The sequence below is a fragment of the Mobula hypostoma genome, chromosome 10 (assembly GCF_963921235.1).
Source record: "Mobula hypostoma chromosome 10, sMobHyp1.1, whole genome shotgun sequence".
Classification (NCBI taxonomy): Eukaryota; Metazoa; Chordata; class Chondrichthyes; order Myliobatiformes; family Myliobatidae; genus Mobula; species Mobula hypostoma.
This window is the reverse complement of record NC_086106.1, coordinates 13148993-13174178: the sequence shown is the minus strand read 5'-3', so window position 1 is coordinate 13174178 and position 25186 is coordinate 13148993. Positions and strand designations below refer to the sequence as shown.

Below are 25186 nucleotides of genomic sequence, written 5' to 3'. Positions count from 1 at the left end.
CAGATCTCCCCATCCCCCTCTCAGTTTCAAATCTCTTACCATCCCTTCTTTCAGTTAGTCCTGACGAAGCGTCTTGGCCTGAAACATCGACTATACTTCTTCCTATAGATGCTGCCTGGTCTGCTATGTTCCACTGAGCACAGAAGTTTGTTTGATCATGTTTTGTCACCAGAGCCAAGTCGCCAGTTTCTACCAGCACCTGAAATTTATAAGCTCTTTGAACGTACGAAGAACTACCCCAAAGTTACTTCAACACTATTCCCTTTTCATGAAATTGCTTCCACTGAGAAGCACTAGAGCGTTTGTGCTGAGGCCCTGCACATCAAACAGGGGCAACTAGCATGATAAGAGGTGACTATTTCCCAGCTGCAAGTGAGGAAAGAAATTGCCAGCTGGATGAATCACGGTTTCTGCATTGGAGTTGTCAAAGTCGTAAATTGTTAATGATACTGAGATTTCTAAACTTACCAAAAAATTAATAAGCCATAAAACAAAGCTAAGCATCAAAGTCATTCAAAATCAATAAAACATGCTGATAAAAATCAAATAAAAACAGTTCACCATGTTTAAACACTTCCAAATACTAAATATCTTTAAACAATAAAAAATCTAAATTAATAAGCTACTGCATATTTTATGAATCTTGCAAAATATTTCAGCATTTTGAAACTAATAATATCTAAATATTTTTTATTTAGCTAACCTTTACCTAAGACCCTTGTACATATTTCTTTTCACTTAAATCAAAGGGAGCAGCTCCCTTCAACTTCCCCGATGGGCACAGATGGGTGAAAGATAAAAGTGGGATGTACCGAGCTGAATTCTTTCCTCCCAAGTGGATTCTAAGAAGAATCTAGACTGATGATATCTTACTACCCTGCAGCAATATACATGCAACAAATTCTGGATTTACAACTTCATACATACAGTATATACGTGTGGAAGTTTCAAAGTTGTTACTTGCACAGGGAATGATGGTAAATGCTCATGATTTAAATATTGTAATTATTAAAATCCTTAATTTTACCACTATTTCCAGTGTATTTTCTAAAAAAAACATTCTGCGACAGAAGGGCTTAATAAAATACAAACATGGAACAATGCAGTTATAATAGTGTGCAATTATTAAAGATGCCAGTGGGTATTGCATGCATATCTGTGATTCACCTCTCAAAAATAACACAAGAAAGGGATCTGTGAAGAGAGTTGTTAAAATTTTAGGTCTGATGAAAAGTCATCAACTAAAACTTAGCATTTCTCTCTCCACATATGGTGTCTGCCAGGTGAACATTTATAGCATTTACTGATTTATTAATAAATTGTACAATTTATGTGGTGAAAATGAACTGGAATTGGAGCCAGCTCAAACAAATAAACAACCGTTACCATCTCTGCTACTTACTAGCATAAATAAAAGTGCGCGGTGAGGGTTGAGTGGTAAACCATGTACGTGAATTATAAACTCCAGCTTGTAGTCACAATATGTACTTGTATCGATCCCCCTGCAAGAAAATTAAAACTAGTTTTAACTGTGACAGTTTATGGGTGGATGCAGTTTGACAGGTGGACACTGGAGAGCTGTTAGTGACTGAAAGAGTAATTTATGTCTGTGAATGCTCTCAATGTTGTACTGCACAAACAGCAGAAAATGTTTGCGTCAGTATCCAACTAGTCATATCATTCTATTGATGAAAGGTAATGCAACTATGGACACTGAACATAATAAGAAAGGCTTGTAACAGGCTGTCAAGGATGAGGTTACAGAGTACCTGGAGGCATATGACAAGATAGGCAGAACTCAGCATGGATTCCTTAAAGGAACATCCTGCCTGACAAACCTATTACAATTTTTTGAGGAAATTACCAGTAGGCTAGACAAGGGAGATGCAGTGGATGTTGTATATTTGGATTTTCAGAAGGCCTTTGACAAGGTGCCACACATGAGGCTACTTAACAAGATAAGAGCCCATGGAATTACGGGAAAGTTACATACGTGGATAGAGTGTTGGCTGTTTGGCAGGAAACAGAGAGTGGGAATAAAGGGATCCTATTCTGGTTGGCTGCCGGTTACCAGTGGTGTTCCACAGGGGTCTGTGTTGGGGCCGCTTCTTTTTACATTGTACATCAACGATTTGGATTATGGAATAGATGGCTCTGTGGCTAAGTTTGCTGACGATACGAAGATAGGTGGAGGGGCCGGTAGTGCTGAGGAAATGGAGAGTCTGCAGAGAGACTTGGATAGATTGGAAGAATGGGCAGAGAAGTGGCAAATGAAGTACAATGTTGGAAAATGTATGGTTATGCACTTTGGCAGAAAAAATACACGGGCAGAATATTATTTAAATGGGGAAAGAATTCAAAGTTCTGAGATGCAACGGGACTTGGAAGTCCTCGTACAGGATTCCCTTAAAGTTAACCTCCAGGTTGAATCGGTAGTGAAGAAGGCGAATGCAATGTTGGCATTCATTTCTAGAGGAATAGAGTATAGGAGCAGGGATGTGATGTTGAGGCTCTATAAGGCGCTGGTGAGACCTCACTTGGAGTATTGTGGGCAGTTTTGGTCTCCTTATTTAAGAAAGGATGTGCTGACGTTGGAGAGGGTACAGAGAAGATTCACTAGAAGATTCCGGGAATGAGAGGGTTAACATATGAGGAACGTTTGTCCGCTCTTGGACTGTATTCCTTGGAGTTTAGAAGAATGAGGGGAGACCTCATAGAAACATTTTGAATGTTGAAAGGCATGGACAGAGTGGATGTGGCAAAGTTGCTTCCCATGATAGGGGAGTCTAGTACGAGAGGGCATGACTTAAGGATTGAAGGGTGCCCATTCAGAACAGAAATGTGAAGAAATTTTTTTAGTCAGAGGGTGGTGAATCTATGGAATTTGTTGCCACGGGCAGCAGTGGAGGCCAAGTCATTGGGTGTATTTAAGGCAGAGATTGATAGGTATCTGAGTAGCCAGGGCATCAAAGGTTATGGTGAGAAGGCAGGGGAGTGGGACTAAATGGGAGAATGGATCAGCTCATGATAAAATGGCCGACTTCTGCTCCTTTGTCTTGTGGTTTTGTGGTTTTGTGGAAACATTCAAAGTTTTAGGGAGCACCCATTGTGGAAAAGAAATGATAAAAATGTGTGATTTTGTTGGAGTAATTTTTGGGTTTAGGTCATTTCATTTAGCAAATGGCTTTGGCTACCAGTCTTCTGTTCCTTGAAAATGTATTGTGGATTTGATTTGGAACAATGCGTTCCTAGAAGCTGTGAATCTCAGTCCACAGACCTGATGGCATCTGTGGGATGGATGCAAATCAGAAGGTGTGAAGTTTATATGTAGCTTCAAAAGAAAGCATCATCAATACTTTGTAAATATGGATTGTCTTGTGTGTTTAGCAAATAAATATCGAGCCCCACATTGGGCCAGCAGACCTTTCCACCGAAAGTGTCTCCGTATGATGCCTGCTGTACCTTGTTTTGTCGAATAAGGAAGCTGCTTTGTATCTACCAGTGACTCTCTCTGGTGAGCTCATTCACACAACAACAAAATTTTATTTCAATATTAGAAAAGAGAGGAAAAACTACCCATATGCATAAGAAGTGGAAAATAAGTGGTAAACACAGGGATTTGCCAATGGCATGAGACAATCTAAAAAATACTAGAAGAAGCATTTAAAAGTGTAAGATTTATGAGAAACAGGCAATGCGTGAGTAGTTGAAGTGAAGAAGGCAGGGAAAACTGGAAGTACAAAGTACATGACAAAGAACAGCCTCTTAAGACATCAGGACTTGAGAAATTACTCAGATCATTGCCACCATTAACTTTGTATATTCATATGTAAAAATACAATTATAGAAATTGTACACACCCTAACAAGTCACCCTTCAACTGAATTTGAAACAAAGAATTTGCTTTTGTTTTACCTACCATCACCTGATTTTAAAGTTGCCCTATGTGATTGCAGACAAACCCACAAAATAACAGTTTGTATTTGGATTTCCATCCTGTCTAGCCCCAACGGCTCAAGTGGAGTATTTGATAATATAGTGGAGTTCCATTAATTAGCCCATCGGTTAATCGGGGCAGCAGCTTATTAAAGAACAAAAACTAACTGAGAAAATAGCCAGGATTCATTTTGCTCATTTAGCACACTATGCCACTTAACTGGAGCAGGAGACTGTTGCCGAACAGTTTCTAACTAGCAACAGGGTGGTTTTTAGACTCTACTCCATGCTTAGAGCAAACAGTTTTTAAATAGTGTCAGTTGCATCTGCTTGTGTTAAAAAACACAATGATTTCCATCATTGATAATTGATGAAAAGTAAGCAGTACGACAATTCAGAACTGCCTTGCTCACTGTGGTTTCAAACATTCAGGGTTGGAAATGCCAGATAAGGCCAGGAGTGAAAATAAAATGATTTCACTATTTCTACAAGTTAGGAACTATGAAGGATTTGAAGGTATTGACAATAATCTTAAATGTTGCAATGAAAATGAAGATTTGGAGAATGTAATCATCGATAGTATTGTATGAAGGCAGTCGATTATCAACACGAGATGCAGCTGGATCCTGGACTTCCTGTCAGACCCGCCAGCAGGTGGTAAGAGTGGGCTCCCTCACATCAGCCCCTCTGACCCTCAACACAGGAGCCCTTCAGGGCTGTGTACGAAGCACCCTCCTTTACTCTCTGAATACCCTTGACAGTGTCACCACCCACTGCTCCAATCTGCTAATTAAATTTGCTGACAATACTACATTGATTGGCCTTATCTCAAATAATAATGAGGCAGCCAACAGGGTAAAAGTCATCACCCTGACATAGTGGGGTCAAGGAAACAACCTCTCGTACAATGTCGCAAAAACAAAGGAGCTGGTTGTGGACTACAAGAGGAATGGAGACAGCTTTAAATTCCTCAGCATACACATCACTAAGGATCTCATGTGGTCTGTACGTACTGGCTGTGTGGTAAAAAAACACAACAGTGCCTCCTTGACCTCGGACGGTTGAAGAAGTTTGGCATGAGTCCACAAATCCTAAGGACTTTCTACAGGGGCACGATTGAGAGCATCCTGACTGGCTGCATCACTGCCTGGTATGGGAACTGTACTTCCTTCAATCGCAAGACTCTGCAGAGAGTGGTGCGGACAGCCCAGCGCATCTGTAGAAGTAAACTTCCCACTCACTATTCAGGACATTTACAAAGACAGGTGTGTAAAAAGAGCCTGACGGATCATTGGGGAGCTGAGTCACCCTGAGCTACCATCTAGGAAACGGTACCACAGCGTAAAAGCCAGGACCAACAGGCTCCAAGACAGCTTCTTCCACCAGGCCATCAGACTGATTAACTCACACTCACACTATTGTATTTCTATGCTATGTTGACTGTCCTGTTGTACACTTAATTTGTTACAAATGACTAAAAATTGTACATTACACATTCAGATGGAGACGTAACATAAAGATTTTTACTCCTCGTGTATGTGAAGGACCTAAGTAATAAAGTCAACTCAATTCAAACCTGTGCTGATTTTGTTAATCTAAAGAACACTTCAGGATAAGACCATAAGACCATAAGAAATAGGAGCAGAAGTAGGCTATTCGGCCCATTGAGTCTGCTCCGCCATCAATCATGGGCTGATCCAATTCTTCAAGTCATCCCCACTCCCCTGCCTTCTCCCCATACCCTTTGATGCCCTGGCTGATCAAGAACCTATCTATCTTTGCCTTAAATACACTTAATGACATGGCCTCCAGAGCCCCTCATGCCAACAAATTCCACAGATTTACCACCCTCTGACTAAAGTGATTTCTCTGCATCTCAGTTCTAAAAGTACATCCTTCAATCCTGAAGTCATGCCCTCTTGTCCTAGAATCCCCTACCATGGGAAATAACTTTGCTATATCTAATCTGTTCAGGCTTTTTAACATTCGGAATGTTTCTAAAAGATTCCCCCTCATTCTCCTGAACTCCAGAGAATACAGCCCAACAGCTGCCAGATGTTCCTTATACAGTAACCCTTTCATTCCTGGAATCATTCTCGTGAATCTTCTCTGAACCCTCTCCAATGTCAGTATATCCTTTCTAAAATAAGGATCCCAAAACTGCACACAATACTCGAAGTGTGGTCTCATGAGTGCCTTATAGAGCCTCAACATCACATCCCTGCTCTTGTATTCAACACCTCTAGAAATGAATGCCAACATTGCATTCGCCTTCTTCATAACCGTATACAGTGAGCTCCTCTGTCAATAATGATTAGGAACTAATACACTGTTTTATAGTACTGTAGTAGCATTGATAGTGTCCTAATTTGTTGTGCATTTTGTTTAAATACACAATTAAGGGTGCCACAGTGCAACGCTATTACAGCTGGGGCTTTGGAGTTTGGAGTTCAATCCCGACTTCCTCTGTAAGGAGCTTGTATGTCCTCCCCATGCAACACATGGGTTTCCTCCCACAGTCCAAAGACATACTGGTTAGTTGGTTAGCTGGTTGCTGTAAATTGTCCTGTGATTAGGTTCGGGTTAAATCGGCGGGTTGGTGGCGGCACGGCTCAAAGGGCCAGAAGAACCTATTCCATGCTGTATCTCAAAATGAATGAATGAACAAACAAATAAACAAATAGACACTCAGTTGAACAATAGTTTGTCATCTTTATATCACCTTAGCTCTTTCCATGAAACTTTGACTAATTAGAACAGCCACTTAATTGGGTCAAAATGTACTGGTCCCGATGTGTCCCAATTAACAGGAATTCACTATAGCTCAGTGAATGTATCCTTGACTAAATGTAACCTATTTTTCCTGTTTCCTGCTCTATCCCATTCCACGCTACTGACATTAATAATAGGATTGCTTTCTACCCTGCCGGCTTCACATCTAACAAATTACTCACTGCATTACCTAATTAGGGATCACGATTAGCAGTACCCAGTGTTAATCAGAACTATATATGTAAACTTCTGATCTCCAAAGCCATTAATATTATTGCCCAAACCCATCACAGGTGTAAGTGAATCAATCTCTCTCTTGTACTTTGGCCATCCATTTCTGTTTTACTGGAAGTTACACTCAGTCATCCTCTGCTTTGACGTCAAAGGCAGTTGCTCCCATATTACTTCCAGAATCAGTTCCTGTGTTCATGTTTGGAACAAGTTTCTGAAGAGGTCAGAATCCAGGCTGCACCAGTTGAGAGATTAGAGTGTCATCGAAGGATTTGCCACTCTCTACCCAACTAGGAAACTTCCATCTCTTTGAGTAAAATATATAACATACAGAACATAGAACAGTACTGTACAGTACAAGCCCTTAGGCGTGCGATATGCTGACCTTTTAACCAACTCCAACATGATTCTAATGCTTCTGCCCCACGTAGCCTTCCACTTTCTTTACAACCATGTTTTTATCTGCGAATCTCTCAAAAGTCCCTAATGAGTCTGTCTCTACCATCTCCCCTGACAGTGCATTCCATGTACCCACCACTCTGTAAAAAAAATCTACTGTACCTTTGACATCCTCCCTTAACTTTCCTCCAATCACCTCAAAATGATGACCTCATGTATTAGCCACTTCCTCCCTGGTAAAGAGGAACAGGCAATCCAATCTACTTATGTGTCTTATCAACTTGTACATCTCTATCAACTCACATCTCATCCCCTTTGCTCCAAAGAAAAAAGCCCTGCCTTGTACAACATTTTCTGTAATCCAGGAGGCATACTGGTAAATCTCCTCTGCATCCTCTCTAAAGCTTCCACATTTTTCCAATAACGAGGTGACTAGAATTGAACGCAGTACCCCAGGTGTAGTCTAACCAAAGTTCTACTGAGCCGTATAATTAGCTCTCGGCTCTTGAACACAATCCCCTGTCTAATGAAGGCCAACATAACAAATGCCTTCTTAACAACCCTATCAATATGCATGGTAACTTTGAGGGGCATGGATCTCCAAGATCATTTTGTTCCTCTACACAGCTAAGAATTTTCCCATTAACTCTGCTCTTTCTTCAAGTTTGACATTCCAAAGTTAATCACTTCAGACTTTTCCAGATTGAACTCCATCTGCCACTTCTCAGCCCATTTCTGCACCCTATCAATGTCCTGTTGCAGCCTTCTATACTATCCATAACACCACCAACCTTCGTGTCATCCGTAACCCATCCTTCCACTTCTCCATCCAAGTCATTTATAAAGATCACAAAGAGCAGGGGTCCAGAACAGACCTCTGTGGAACACCTCTGGCTACCAATCTCCAGAGGATGCTCTATCTACTACCACCCTCTGCCTTCCGTGGGGAAGACAATTCTGAATCCACGCACCCAAGTTTCCTTGGATCCCATGCTTGCTGACATTCTGAATGAGCCGACCATGGGGAACCCCTAAAAACACCTTACTAAAATCCGTTCACATTCACTGTTCTACTTTCATCAATTTGTCCCGTCATTTCTTTGAAGAATTTAATCAGACTTATGTCCCTCACACAGCCATACTGACTATCCCTAATCAGACTATGCTTCTCCAAGTGCTCGTAAATCCTGTCTCTAAGAATCCTCTCCAATAATTTTTCCATCACTGATATCAGACTCAGTGGTCTATAATTCCCAAGATTATTCCTATTATCTTTCTTCAACAGAGGAATAACATTTGCCACCCTCCAAACTTCTGGTACAATTCCTGTGGCCAATGAGGATGCAAAGATCATCGCCAAAAGAGGAGCAATTCCTTGCCTTGCTTCCCTTAGTAACATGGGGTACATCCCGTCCAGTTCTGGGAACTTATCTATTCTAATGCTTTTCATAAATTCCAATGTATTTTCTTTCTTAATGTTGATATGTTGCAGCCTGTTCTACACTGTTCTTATATTTGTCAATGTCCCTCTTACTGGTGAATACTGAAGCAAAGTATTCATTCAGAACCTCCCTTTCCACCTCCTCCTCCAGGCACATGTTCTTTATTTTATCCCTGATCAGTCTGACTCTCACTGTAGTCACCCTCCAGTTCTTTATGTACATATAGAACAACTTGGGGTTTTCCATAATCCTACCCACTAAGGCCTTCCAGCTCTCCTAAGTCCCTTCTTAAGTTCTTTTCTGGCTACCTTGTAACTCTCCAGAGCCCTGTCTGATCTTTGCTTCTAAAACCTTCAGAGTGCTTCTTTCTTCCTGCTGACTAGGTGTTCCATATTTCTGGGCAACCATGGTTCCTTCACCCTACCATTCTTTCTCTGCCTCAATGGGACAAATCTATCCAGAACCCTATGCAAGTGCTCCCTGAATAAATCCGTTCCCTATTTACACTCCCAAGTTCCTGCCTAATAGCATCATAATTCACCCTCTCCCTTGAATACTTTTGCATGCTATCTGCTCCTATCCTAGTCCAAGGCCTGTCGAAGGTCAGGGAAATGTGGTCACTGTATCCGAAATGCTCACCCACTAAGAAATCTGGCACCTGACCAGGTTCATTGCCTAGTACTAGATCCAGTATGGCCTCTCCTCTCGTTGGCCTGTCCACATACGCATTGCGACAGGAATCTTTCCTGGGCACACCTCTCAAATTCTACCCCATCTAAACATTATGCACTGAGGAGATGCCAGTCAATATTAGGGAAGTTGAAGTCAACCATGACAACACCCTATTATTTTTGCATCTTTCCAAAATTTGCCTTCTGATCTGTTCCTCAGTGTCTCTGCTGCTATTGGGGTTCTATAAAATACTCTCATTAGAATGATTGCTCCATTCCTATTTCTGACTTTCACCACCCGGACTGACTTAGTACATGATTCTTCAACATAGTCCTTCCTTTCTGCAGCCATGATACTATCTCTGATTAGCAATGTCACTCCCCCACCTCTTTTACCTCCCTTCCTGTCCCTTTCGAAATATCTAAAACCCAGAACATCCAGTAGCCATTTCTGCCCTTGTAACAGCCAAGCCTCTGTAATCGGCCAGCCTCTAATGCAGGAGAGTGATGAATTTGCAATGGTTTCCTCCCACAGTCTAAAGAAGTACCAGTTGGTGGGTTAGTTGGTCATTGTAAATTGTTCTGTGATTAGGCTAGGACTAAATTGGGGGATTGCTGGGCAGCGTGGCTTAGCAGGCTGGAAGGACCAGTTCTGCACTGCATCTCAATAAATAAATGAAAGGTTTAAAAGGTTAGAGGCCAAATGCTGGCAAATGGGAACTGGTTAGATTGGACATCATGTACAGCATTGACCAACTTGACCACACATTATGTATGACTTTGTAAGATTCCAACTGAGTTGCTTTTGCAGCATTGTGCATATGGTGGAGATTTTATCCCCTCCAGCAGAACTGTTCCCTCATGACCTCTTGTTCAATCAAAACTAGAAATCATTGAAGATCAACTGAAATAGCAGAGTTTGGAAAATTGGTATGGCTGAGAGTTTTTCCTGCAGTTTCAACTGGACCATCATAGCCCAGTGCTCAGGATTGGTGTCAAAATGGGGTTGTATCAATAATACCATCACCAGCCATCTAATGCATGCATGCATGTAGAATTTGCATTACTTAATTTGACAAGAATCACACAATATTGACCAGAACAACATGTGCAAGCCTCTGATCACTCAAACATAGGAACAGCTCTGAGACACTCACTGCAAAATCTGTGACATCATTTTAATATCATTAATTATGAGACAACATCAGCAGCATAAAGGTGAATTGTATATGGAATGAGCTGTAAATTTCCCACCAGAAATGGTCACCACTACAACATAACCTGGGAAGATCATCTTTATCTGAAAATTATCTTTGTTCTGCAAACTTTCTGGAGCAATATGCTATTTTTATTTCATAGAAAATAATATTCTCTTACCTATTAGATACTTCAATAAGAAAAAAATATTCTGGCCCTTTAAGTCCTTCTGCCGGTATATCACTGCAAGGCGAGTTCTTTTGGCAAACCCACCTAAAGCAAAAATATTCCAAAAAAGTTCAGTAACGTTCAGTTTACATCCTACTACACTTATTATTGTTTCGTCACCTTTCTTTAAAATTCATTTTCCTTTAAATTTCTACTACCTTCTATTGACTAGTTAACCTACTGATAATTGTGATGTTTCCTGTATTAGGTGAGGCTTATCAGTCTAAGTTACAAACAGTTGAGAATATTTTTACTGAAGTATCATCAGAAATGGAATGGATCAATTATTCAATGGTTCCATTTAATATCAGAGAATGTATACAGTATACAACCTGAAATTCTTACTCTTCACAAACGAAACAGAAGAAAGCCCCAAACAATGAATGACAGAAAAACATTAGAATCCCATAGTCCCCTCCCCCTCCCCCTCCCCTCCCCCACTGTTCCAGCAGGAAGCATCAGTGCCCGCCAACTACCAAGCAAGCAGTCACAAAGCCCTCAAAGAGGGAGCATGATCTGTCATCCAACAAAAACTATTGTTCACCCAACAATTTGACATGCCACAAGCTAGCTAGCTCTCTCTCTCTCTCTCTCTCTCTCTCTCTCTCTCTCTCTCTCTCTCTCACTCACTCACTCACTAACAAGGTTAGGAAAATGCAGATGCAGCTGGCTTAATCTCTCCTCAAAGAACAACTATCAACATCCCATAAATAAATCTAATGGATGATCATTGGACTCTCTTTAGAAGGATTCAAAGGTTCATTTATTATCAAAGTATACAACTCTGGGATTCTTCTTCTCCAGATAGCCACTTGAAAAGAAAAAGAACAGCAACACGATCACCAACCCCCAAAATCTCCTCAGCCACAAGAAATGCAACCAAGAACATCAGCCTCCGAATACACCTCTCCATGAACAAAGAAACTGACAAAAAATAATTGCAACAAGATCATCAACCCCCAGACTCCATACCTCGCAGGAACAAAAGAGAAAGAATGGGTGAAAAACAGAGAATAAGAAAAAATTATAAAACTGAAAGAAGTCCATTTACCATAGTCCAAATCCATATCCATATCCATAGTCATATTCAAAACACAGAAAACCTCAGTAACATTCTTCAGGCAGAGTGACAGGCCACACAGGCTTTCATCTCCAGCAGTAGAGCAACCCATCAGCGATCAGAAGGCAGACAGCCGATGTTCAAGTTCCACATTCCCCCAATGTTTCAATCTTCCTTGTCACTTTAATCAGCAAAGTAGAGTTGAATATTGGCTTGCACTACCCGCAGTCTCCTCGCCTCGAGGCCCGCACTTGTTGCCTCTCAGAATCCTCTGAGACCACTAAACATTGGATCCCACAAATGATCTCCAAACTGCAGATCACAGGCTCCAGCAGTTCCGGAAACATATTCAAGACAAAAGACATAAGAAAGTGAAATAAATAGTTTTGTGGTCTAGCTAGAAAATGTCGACCGTGGGACATTGTACGCAGGCACCATCTTGACCAGAACTTAACTTTCCTTCAGAATAAAGATCAGACATGTACATAATATTCTAGGTATGGTTTCACCGGAGTCCTCTGTAAGTGCACTAAATATTTGCACTCAAATTGTCTTGCAATAAAGCTGCTTTCCTTATTGCTTGCAATACATGCTTTACCTTCCTGTAATCATGTGCAAGGACATAAAAATGTTGAAACCCTACAGCACAGTACAGGCTCTTCAACCCAGAAAGCTGTGCCGAACATGCCTTTACCTTAGAAATTACTTAGGGTTACCCATAGCCCTCTATTTTTTTCTAAGTTCACTCAGCTGTTTCTGAAAATTAACAACTTTTCAACAACCGGGCTGCAAGATGAAGACAGGAGGGTGTGGAACTGAGGGGGTGTATCTGGGACGCCAGGAAGCACCGTTGAGCCCTCTGGAGACGTCGTGGGCTTATCAACGAAACGTCAAAGAAGGAGGGTGCCCACCTGATGATCGCAATGACGTACCTACCCTCCCTCCTGGTCACCACTTCAAGCCCACTGCCAACATCGAGAGTGCCAACTTACCATAGGGATTGAAACATCAAGTCCGAGTAGATCTACTAATCCCTACCAAGTTCAAGTTCAAAGTAAATTTATTATCAAATTATGTATACCATCCTCCAAAAGGACCACAACCTTGTCGTGGTTTGGATGCTTGTGTGTTTCAATGACCCGGAGAGCTATGCTGGCTGGAGTCAGGACTTTATGCTTTGGCTCTTGGGAGGGTCACCCATGCCAAACAGGTCAAGGGGTAAAGGACAGATTAAGAGTGGGCCACTGGTCCTCCAGGTTCAGGGGTCAGCTCAGGGCTAACAACCCTGACTGGTGAAACAAAGAATCCTTCTATGAAGAATTCTCTATGTCTGAATGCAATGGTATTCTGGAGTCTCTTGGGTCCTGCATGACTAATAACAGTGAAAACTGAGAAGAAGCTACTGACATGATGAAGGAAGCCACCAGAGATGGAGCACCTTCTTTGGTGCCCTAAATGCCAGTAGCATAACGGGCAGTAAGTTAGAATGTATACCATATACAACATTGATATTCATTTTCTTGCTGGCACCTAGAGGAAAACAAAGAAATCCAATAGATTCCATGGGTGCAATGTTCCGACAAGAACTGTCCTTTGTTATTCAAATAACAAGCCATGGGTAACAAAGGACATTAAGGACATCCTGAACGCTAAAAAGAGGGCATTCAGAGATGCAAATAGGGAGGAGCTGAGGGCATACAGAGGGACCTGAAAGCTAGGATGAGGGAGGCTAAAGACAGATACAGGAGGAAGCTTGAGTGGAAACTCCAGCAGAACAACATGAGAGAGGTTTGGAGGGGGATGAGGACCATCACTGGGTTCCAGCAAAAGGAGCTGAAGGCAGTGTGGACAGGGCCAACGAACTTAACCTGTTCGTTAACAGATTTGATATTGCGGCCCCTGCCCATCCCCCATGAGTCATCTGTTGTCGGCCCCCAACCAACATGTATTCCACTCTCCCCTCCTACCCCTCCTCACAGTCCACCACCCTGCTCTCATGACTATACCCCTTCCCCACACGAAACCACCACAGTGGGCTTCACAGCTGAACAGGTGAGACGACAGTTGAAACGTCTCAACCCAAGCAAGGCTGCAGGACTGGATGGTGTCAGTACCAGGGTGCTCAAAGCCTGTGCCCCTCAGCTATGTGGAGTACTTCGCCATGTATTCAACCTGAGCCTGAGGCTCCGGAGGGTTCCTGTGCTGTGGAAGACGTCCTGCCTCGTCCCTGTGCTGAAGACACCGCGCCCCAGCGGCCTCAATGACTACAGACCAGTGGCATTAACCTCCCACATCATGAAGACCCTGGAGAGACTTGTTCTGGAGCTGCTCCGGCCTGTGGTCAGGCCACACTTAGATCCCCTCCAGTTCGCCTACCAGATCCGACTAGGAGTTGAGGATGCCATCGTCTACCTGCTGAACCGTGTCTACGCCCACCTGGACAAGCCAGCGAGCACTGTGAGGGTCATGTTTTTGACTTCTCCAGTGCGTTCAACACCATCCGCCCTGCTCTGCTGGGGGAGAAGCTGACAGCGATGCAGGTGGATGCTTCCCTGGTGTCATGGATTCTTGATTACCTGACTGGCAGACCACAGTACGTGTGCTTGCAACACCGTGTGTCCGACAGAGTGATCAGCAGCACTGGGGCTCCACAGGGGACTGTCTTGTCTCCCTTTCTCTTCACCATTTACACCTCGGACTTCAACTACTGCACAGAGTCTTGTCATCTTCAGAAGTTTTCTGATGACTCTGCCATAGTTGGATGCATCAGCAAGGGAGATGAGGCTGAGTACAGGGCTACGGTAGGAAACTTTGTCACATGGTGTGAGCAGAATTATCTGCAGCTTAATGTGAAAAAGACTAAGGAGCTAGTGGTAGACCTGAGGAGAGTTAAGGTACCGGTGACCCCTGTTTCCATCCGGGGGGTCAGTGTGGACATGGTGGAGGATTACAAATACCTGGGGATACCAATTAACAATAAACTGGACTGGTCAAAGAACACAGAGGCTTTCTACAAGAAGGGTCAGAGCCATCTCTAATTCCTGAAGAGACTGAGGTCCTTTAACATCTGCCGGACGATGCTGAGGATGTTCTATGAGTCTGTGGTGGCCAGTGCTATCATGTTTGCTGTTGTGTGCTGGGGCAGCAGGCTGAGGGTAGCAGACACCAACAGAATCATCAAACTCATTTGTAAGGCCAGTGATGTTGTGGGGATGGAACTGGACTCTCTGATGGTGGTGTCTGAAAAGAGGATGCTGTCCAAGTTGCATGCCATCTTGGACAATGTCTCCCATCCACTACATAACGTACTGGTTGGGCACAGGAGTACATTCAGCCAGAGACTCATTCCACCGAGATGCAACACAGAGTGTCATAGGAAGTCATTCCTGCCTGTGGCCATCAAACTTTACAACTCCTCCCTTGGAGGGTCAGACACCCTGAGCCAATAGGCTGGTCCTGGACTTATTTCCTGGCATAATTTACATATTACTATTTAACTATTTATGGTTTTATTACTACTTATTATTTATGGTGCAACTGTAACGAAAACCAATTTCCCCCGGGATCGATAAATTATGACTATGACTATGATTATGACTATGAAAACCGTACATAACAACAGCAGAGTCCCTGAAAGTGAGCCTACAAGTTGTGTAGTAAGTTCATCACTGAAATTAGTGAAACTATCTATGCCAGTCCAGAAGCCCAAATCCTTGACGGCAATAACTGTTCCTGAACCTGATGGTGTTGCGCCTCAGACACCTGCACCTCCCACCTGATGGCAGTCGCAGGAAGAGTGGGAGATAGTTCAAATGCAGGCAAATGAGACAGGCTAGTGTGTGGGCTGTACGCCAGTTTGCCTGCTGCTCTCAGGCCTCCACACATTAATCTGGCTTGAAGTCCACTCCATTGCTTGCTCTTCTGGTGATGGCTGGCCTTCGTCCACTTCAAGGTGCCCTATCTACATTCCTGAGAGTCAAGTTTGCCGAATCCTTCAGGAGATCACTAGTTTGCTTAGTCGGTTCAAAAGTACATTTCTTAAAGGGAAATTACAGGCTGTGGATTGTAGTGATCTTTCTTTTTAAATCTTTTTATTAAGTAAGTATACAAAAAGGTAAGCCATATAGACACTAATACATTGTTAAAATATAATAAAATTACAGAAGATATTAATACAAAAAAAACTACAAACAATGTAATTTAAACATAATATACCAAGGTAACATAATAGTATACTAATTTTATATATATATATATCAATAGAGAAAAAGAAAAAAAAAAACCCCAAAAAACCCCACCATGCAACTAACTAAAAGCAACGCAAAGCAATGGGCTAACTTGAAACCAAACAGAGTTAAACTTAAAATCACGTCCTCAATCCCGACCTCCATTAAAAACAGTGAAAAAAAACAAGAAGGGTATATATTACATTAAATGAAAATATTGAATAAAAGATCTCCAAGTCTGTTCAAATTTAAAAGAGGAGTCATAAAGATTGCTTCTAATTTTCTCCAAGTTCAAGCATAATATCGTCTGAGAAAACCAAAAAAAGGTAGTTGTAGCATTAAGCTCTTTCCAATGTTGTAAGATACATCTTTTCGCCATTAAAGTAAGAAATGCAATCATTCTACGGGCTGAAGGGGAGAGATTACTGGAAATTTTAGGTAGTCCAAAGATAGCAGTAATAGGGTGAGGAGAGATATCTATATTCAATACCTTGGAGATAATATTAAAAATGTCTCTCCAAAAAGTTTCCAAAGTAGGGCAAGACCAAAACATATGAGTTAAAGAGGCTATCTGCCCCGGATATCTATCACAAAAAGGATTAATATGAGAATAAAAGCGCGCTAACTTATATTTGGACATATGTGCTCTATGAACAACTTTAAATTGAATTAGGGAATGTTTAGCACAGATAGAGGAAGTATTGACTAATTGTAAAATCTGCCCCCAGTCATCCACAGAAATGGTAAACCCCACTTCCTGTTCCCAATCTACCCTAATCTTATCAAATGGAGCTTTCCTAAGTTTCATAATAATATTATAAATCATAGCCGATGCACCTTTCTGACATGGATTAAGGTTGATTATAGTATCTAAAATGTATATAGGAGGGAGCATTGGAAAGGAAGAAAGTATAGTACTTAGAAAATTTCTAACTTGTAAATATCTAAAAAAATGTATTCTTGATAAGTTATATTTATTAGATAATTGTTCAAAAGACATAAGGGAACCATCTAAAAATAAATCCAAAAACCGTGAAATACCCTTAGTCTTCCAAATTTGAAAAGCACGATCCGTAAAAGAGGGAGGAAAAAATATGTTACCTAATATAGGAATCGCTAACCCAAATTGATTAAGATCAAAAAATTTTCTGAATTGAAACCAAATACGCAAGGTATATTTAACTATCGGGTTAGACACCTGTTTAAGGCGTTTCCAATCAAAAGGAAGAGAGGAACCTAAGATGGAGCCAAGTGTAAAACCCTGAACAGATTGTAATTCCAATACTACCCATTTAGGAATGGATTGTATATCCTGGTCCAGTAACCAGAATTTCATATGTCGAATATTAATTGCCCAATAATAAAATCTAAAGTTAGGTAATGCTAAGTCTCCATCTCTCTTAGCTTTCTGCAAATGTATTTTACCCAGTCTCGGGTTTTTGTTCTGCCAAATAAATGAAGAAATTTTAGAGTCAACTTTGTCAAAAAAAGATTTTGGAACAAAGATTGGTAACGCCTGAAATATATATAAAAATTTTGGCAAAAAAAACATCTTAACTGCGTTAATACGACCAATCAAAGTTAAATACAAAGGAAACCATTTAGATGAAAGTTGAATAATATGGTCTATTAATGGTAAAAAGTTAGTCTTAAATAAATCTTTGTATTTACAAGTAATTTTAATCCCAAGATATGAAAATTCTGGGTCGACGGACATTTGGCGCTTTTTGCATCCTCAGGAAAAAGATTTTTCTTTTTTCACATGTTCATCATTCCTATTCAAGAATTGATTATTTCTTTATTGATTCTCGTCTTATTCCCTCAGTGATTACGTGTGATTATGATTCTATAACCATTTCGGATCATGCTCCACTTAAGCTTTCTATTAAAATTCTGGCCAATATACAAAATAATAGACAATGGCATTTTAATTCGCTGTTGCTTCAGGACTCGGACTTTGTTAACTTTATGAATGAACATATTGATCTTTTTTTTTACAATTAACCATACAGAGGATATTTCTGTTAACACTCTTTGGGATACTTTTAAAGCTTATATTCGTGGTCAGATTATTTCGTATTCTGTTGCTTTGAGGAAGAAGCAGAAGCAGGAGGAGTTGGTAATTGTGGACAAGATTAAGGAAATTGATAAGAAATATGTTATAGCTCCTTCTGAGGAGTTATATAAACAAAGAACTGAACTTCAAATGGAACACAGTTTATTACTCTTGTCCTCGATTGTAAACCAATTAAAGAAAACAAGAAGTGAATTTTATGTACACAGTGACAAAATTGGTAAACTGTTGGCTAATCGATTGTAGTGATCATAGTTCAGAAAAATGCTTAATCCCTTGGGACTGAGGATTAGGGTTAGCTTTAGACTTCCTTCCATACTAGGTCTATGGATTCTAATGAAGCCAATGTGAGAAGTGTAGACTCTTCCAAGGGTAGGACGTAAGCAAATGGACTGGTAGATTAGCTTGTGAATTGCACCTTTTGCAGATCCTCTGTGTGTACCCGATGCATGACCTAGAGGTTCTCAATACCAATTGGATTGCTCCTATTGTGCCCATGCAAAGAGATTGAACAAACTTAGGTTGTTTTCTCTGGAGCAGCAGAGGCTGAGGGGGAATCTGATAGAGGTTTATAAGATTATGAGGGGCACAGAACATAGAAGAGCGTAGCACAGGAACAGGCCATTCGGCCCACAATGTTGTGCTCAGCCAGCTAAACAGCAAATTAAAAGCCACTGGACACTATTCCTGCCAAAGGGTCTCGGACCGAAACATTGACTGTACTTTTTTCCATTGATGCTGCCAGGCCTGCTGAGTTCCTCCAGCATTTTGTGTGTGTGTTGCTTGGATTTCCAGCATCTGCAGATTTTCTCTTGTTTGTGAACACTATTCCCCCTACCTACATTATGCCCATATCCATTCATCTTCCTAACAACCATGCAATTATCTTTTAAAAGCTACTAATATATTTCCCTCCACCAGCATACCAGGCAGTGCATTCCAGACATCCATGACTCTCTGAGTGAAAAACGTACCCCTCACATCCCCTTTGTACTGACCTCCTCTCACCTTCAGTGCAGGCCCTCTGATATTAGATATTTCAAAGACATACTGTAAATAGACAGCCAGTATCTTTTTCTCACCTGGTTGGAATGTCCAATACCTAGAGATATCGAGAGGGAAGGTGGTACCTTCAGTGAGAGGTGGAAAGTTCAAAGGCAATGCAAGATTTTTTTTACACACACAGAGTGGTGGATACCTGAGATGCCTTACCTGGGGAGGTGTGAAGGCAAATAATATACAACAAAGGCATTCAAAGGCACATCAATGTGTGGGAAAGGAGAGGATATGGATTCCTTATAGACAGGATTAATTTAGTTGGCCATTTGATTAACTATGTAATTAATTCAGCATACATTGTAGGCCAAAGGGCGTGTTCCTGCGCTGCACTGTTCAGTGTTCTACGTTCTCTACTCTGAGCAGTCATGGACCAGGGATTTCTAGAAGCCAGTAGCGATGTAGCATTTCTTTGAGCTTGATCCACGGGCACATTTTCTCCCACCCACCTGGTAACCTCTTCCCATGGCGAAGGCCAGAATATCATCTCTCTTGGAAGCCTCGTGCCAGGTATGAGAATGATATGGCCCATCCAGTGTAGTTGGCTGAGCGTAACTAGGGCCTGTCTATGCTGTCAACTGTCTGCTGGAGGAAGCCCTAGTTTCAGGAGTGTAAAGGAGGGCAGAGATCGCTGCTACCTGGTAATTATATGTCTGAGGCCTTGATCTTCAAATACCCTTTTCTTACATAAGTATAGGCACGCTGACTCACATTAATTAGACTCTGTTTTTTTCAAATTAACATAAATCCTGTCCTTTAGATTTTACTTCAGTAATTTCCTTACTACTGACATAAGGCTCATGGCCTATAGTTATCTTGTTTATCCCTGCCACCCTTCTTAAACTGCAGTATTATGTATCCTCCACAAAACTACTTCTTCTTCTTTCAAGTATGACTCTACTACTAAGCTGTGTGCGATTAGAACTGTGATTTACATTTTGAGGATGTGTTTTGACTGAGCAACCTAGCCTTTGCAGCCTTTGAGGGAATTTGATGAGGCTTGGAGCAGAATGATGCGGCTATGATCATTGCTTCTCTCCATTTGGACTATCAAGCAAGGTTGAAGCGGACAAGGACAAGAGCATAAGACATGTGGGTTATGGGGAAAAGACAAGAAATTGGGGCTAAGAGGGAAAATGGAACAGCCATGATGAAATGGTAGAACAGGCTCGTTGGGCCAAATGACCTAATTCTGCTCCTATATCCTATGGTCTTATGGTCATACTGGAATATGCTGTCCCTAATCTCTTGCTAACACCCTCTTAAAAGAATTCCACTTCTCAGATTCAGTTAATCTTCAAGTATCTGCTCCAAATCTTCTTTTGTCAAGTCCTCCCTTGCATTAAAATTCCTGTTTGCCCTATTTTGGGACCTTAACTTGAGGACCAAACTTATCCTTTCTTATAACTAGCTTGAAACGTACAGAATCATAGTAATTGTTTCCATGGTGTTCCACCATCTAAGAGGAAGTTAAGTTACCCCTCTCTGGTAAGGCGAAATAGATATTGTCTCAAAATCTTGAACTGAATTAACAAACTGTGCTCCATCTAAGCCCTTTGCATTAGGGAAATGGAAATCAATATTTGGAAAGTTAAAGCTCCCAACTACAGTAAGCTAATTGCTTTTATACCTTTTTGGAATTTGCTTGCATATTTATTCCTCTAGTGGCAGCACAGTTGCACAGCAGTTCGTGTAACACTTTACAGCACCTTTACAGTAAAAATAGACGTTCAATTTCCACTGCTCTCTGTACAGAGTTGGCACATTCTCCCCATGACTGTGTCTGCTTTCTCTGGGTGCTCCAGTTTCCTCCCACATTCCAAAGGCATAGCGTTAGTAAGTTGTTCGTATGCTACGTTGGTGCTGGAAGCATGCCTACACTTGCTGTGTTAGTTATTGACATAATTCACTGTAATTTTCATTGTGCATGTGACAAAGGAAGCTATTCTTTTCCTTCTGAGGACTGAGAAACCTATTGTGTAAACCTAGCAAAGTGATTACTCCACTCTCACTCCTAAATTCAACTCACTAGATGACAATACCTCTAAGTACTGCTCTCCCTAATCAGCAGTGTGACAACCCCTTCATTTTTGCATCTCCCTCTGTGACACCTGAAAATTCAATATCCCAGAAGATTAACCTGTTAGTCTAGCCTTTCATTCAACAATAACCTGTGCCGACAACAACCTGGCCCTTAACACCCAGATAACCAAGGAGATCATTGTGGACTTCAGGCATGCTAGGAGTTACACTCACCTCCCCATCTACATCAACGGAACTGTAGTGGAGCGTGTATCATGCTTCAAATTCCTTGGTGTCCACATTTCCGAGGATCTCACCTGGTCCCTGAACTCCTCCATCCTGATCATAAAGGCGCAGCTACACCTTTATTTCCTGTGGAGCATCAAGAAAGCTCACCTCTGTCCCAGGATACTGACGGACTTTTACCGCTGTACCAGTGAGAGCACACTCACCAACTGCATCTCAGTGTGGTATGACAATTGTCCCGTATCAGACCACAAAGCACTCCAGCATGTGGCGAAAACTGCTCAGCAGATTATCGGCACCTAATTGCCCACCATTGAGAACATCTACCATAAACGCTGCCTGGGCAGGGCAAAAAGCATTATCAAGGATGCATCTCACCCTAACCATGGACTTTTTACTCTCCTCCCATCTGGTAGGTGCTACAGGAGCCTCCGCTCCCGCACCAGCAGGCACAGGAAGAGCTTCTTCCCTGAGGCTGTGACACTGCTGAACCTCTCATCATAGCGTTAAGAAATATTGCACCCATATTGTACTGTCTCAGTACTTTTATATTCATGTGCTGTAGCACTTAATTTTTATTCACAGTTGTTTTGTAAATAACACTATTCTTTGCATTTCTGGTCAGATGCTAACAGCATTTCATTAGCTTTGTATCTGTACTCGACACAATGACACTTTGCATTAATGCATGGACTAGGCCTCAAGCTGCAGTGTCGCCTGTTTCCAGCTGGCAGGGTGAGGTGTCAGAGTCAGCGCACTCCACCAGGGACGGTGTGGCGTGGCATCCAAGATGGAGTCAGTGCCGCCCCTAGTGTTCACTCAGCAGACAAGCTCTGTTGTGGTCATCTGCTTATTTTGGTGGCGTTGGATGGCTTGAGTTTGCACTCTTTGAGTGGCTGTATCCTTCTATCTTATACATGCTGTGTGTGCTTTGTGCTGTGTTTGGCACCTTGACTTCAGAGTAACAGTGTCTCATTTGGCTGTATTCATGGATATTCATGTATGGTTGAATGACAATGGAAGTCGAATTGAATTGAAGTAAAGGAAAGAATGGATATGGTCAATAATTTGTGAGAATGAAAGAATGCAGCATTCTTTGAAATACTGCACATGAATTCATACAGAGCAAATTCTAAAGAAATTCTTCTGATCTTTGCTTCCTGATGAAGGGTCTCGGCCTGAAATGCCAACTCTTTACACTTTTCCATACATGCTGCCTGACCTGCTGAGTTCACCCAGCATTTTGATTGTGTTGCTTGGATTTCCAGCATCTGCAGATTCTCTCTTGTTTGTGAATGGATCATTGTTCTTTTTAAAATAACTTTGATTAAAATAAAATTGAAGGAGTGACAATGCAATCCAAAACCAACATGAATTTATAGAGAACAAATTCTAACGAAATTGTTCTATTTTTGCTTCCTGCTTCAATGGCTTAAATTTACTCAGTACTGATTGCCATCAATCTCTAGTTTGGTCCATTTCAACTGTCAATTCTAACTAATACAATAAATAAAACTGTAAAATATTGGAGAATATTTTATATTAGTTGACTTTGCAACACCTCCACTCACCTAATTCCAAAGGTATCACTTTGCAAAATAGGGATACCTTGATTTGTATATTGTTCATCGTTTGGGTTGCTTGCTATAGTTTTCCATATTGCTGTATAGCTATTCCTACCAGAGACAAAATAACAAATTGATCTTTCACTTTTGTCATACAATATAATGTTATCAATACTATTTTATATCATGGTAGTGTGGAGTATTTTGCTTAGCTGTATAAAATTAATGGAGTTTACATGTTGTACACATTATAATATAGACTAGTACAGCCTCGGAACAGGGCCTTCGGTCCACACTGTTGTGCCAAAGTAATTAAATTAGTAACCAAATGCTCAACTAGAACACTCCCTCCTGCCAACATAATGTCCATATCCGTCCACTTGTAGGCATCCATCATATTCGCCTCCAGCATCCACCCCGTCACCACAACCAGTCACCCACCACTCTCCATGTTAAAAATAAAACCTGCTCTGTACATATTCTTCGGACCTACTCTCTTCGCTTCAAATGGATACCCTCCATTTATCAGACATGGACGTGTCCAGAAGTATCTGTTGCCTGCCTAATTCTCTCATAATTTCCAGGTTGAGTCGGTAGTGAAGAAGGCGAATGCAATGTCGGCATTTATTTCTAGAGGAATAGAGTATAGGAGCAGGGATGTGATGTTGAGGCTCTATAAGGCGCTGGTGAGACCTCACTTGGAGTATTGTGGGCAGTTTTGGTCTCCTTATTTAAGAAAGGATGTGCTGACGTTGGAGAGGGTACAGAGAAGATTCACTAGAATGATTCCGGGAATGAGAGGGTTAACATATGAGGAACGTTTGTCCGCTCTTGGACTATATTCCTTGGAGTTTAGAAGAATGAGGGGGGACCTCATAGAAACATTTCGAATGTTGAAAGGCATGGACAGAGTGGATGTGGCAAAGTTGTTTCCCATGACAGGGGAGCCTAGTACGAGAGGACGTGACTTAAGGATTGAAGGGCGCCCATTCAGAACAGAAATACGAAGAAATTTTCTTAGTCAGAGGGTGGTGAATCTATGGAATTTGTTGCCACGGGCAGCAGTGGAGGCCAAGTCATTGGGCGTATTTAAGGCAGAGATTAATAGGTATCTGAGTAGCCAGGGCATCAAAGGTTATGGTGAGAAGGCGGGGGAATGGAACTAAATGGCAGAATGGATCAGCTCATGATAAAATGGCGAAGCAGACTCGATGGGCCGAATGGCCGACTTCTGCTCCTTTGTCTTGTCTTATAATTTGCCCTGCCCCATTTTAATACTCCCCTGCAAAAGTACATACTTTTCTATATCTATAGCTATCTAAAATTTTAAGGAGGTGTAACATAAGATTTACAATTTTTACCTCATGGAAATGATATATGGTAGATATTGGAAATTTTCGTATATACAGAATGTGTAAGAGTACCTGTAATTCACTGAGTTGTATAATAGAATCTCTTGTGGACTGAATTTCCTGATATTACTTCTTCTATACGGTCCCCCTCCAATGACTTTAAAGGTATAACTAGGAAATTAAAATATACAGGATTTTCATGTAAACAAAGGAAAAACGATCAGAAGGGCTTTTTTGCGCTTAATATAAAGGATATTATATCCCAATTTAATTTTTCACCTACCTGCCCAAAAATCGATTAGATTTCCCTATCACCAAATCTTGAATTAAAAAGAAGGGATAAAATGCTGCAAAGATATGCAAATCTGGTTTTAACATATATGTACAATATATATATGAGATAAAAACTTATTTTGTTTCATGAAACATAATATACATATGGAAGAGCTACGTTATTATATGTAATAAACAAAATTATTTCTATTTAAATACCTTAATCAGTGCAAGCTGTAAATAAAATCATTCATTATTTTTCGCTTTCTTTTAAAGATTCTGGTTTCTTAGTCAAAAATATTTTTCTTCCAAACTTTGCCTCTTTGTTTTTTTTCTCATAAGTTTGTCACTGATTTGCATTGGCACAGAGATAAGAAAGAAAGGCTTGACACACACAATCTTCTTGTATTATCATTAGGCTTCCTTTGGTAGTGCC

The 25186-nt window shown here is 41.2% G+C and overlaps 1 protein-coding gene across 1 annotated transcript in view; it reads right to left on the bottom strand.

The window, feature by feature from the left end:
- Positions 1 to 25186, bottom strand: part of LOC134353207 (cation channel sperm-associated auxiliary subunit gamma-like) — a 175624-nt gene that overhangs the window by 11028 nt on the left and 139410 nt on the right. The window contains exons 22-26 of the mRNA XM_063061224.1: positions 24761 to 24824; positions 24550 to 24648; positions 23132 to 23236; positions 10829 to 10921; positions 1403 to 1502 (exon numbers count right to left, since the gene is read on the bottom strand). Coding sequence (XP_062917294.1) covers positions 1403 to 1502; positions 10829 to 10921; positions 23132 to 23236; positions 24550 to 24648; positions 24761 to 24824 — 461 coding nt within the window. The remainder of the gene's footprint in view (positions 1 to 1402; positions 1503 to 10828; positions 10922 to 23131; positions 23237 to 24549; positions 24649 to 24760; positions 24825 to 25186) is intronic.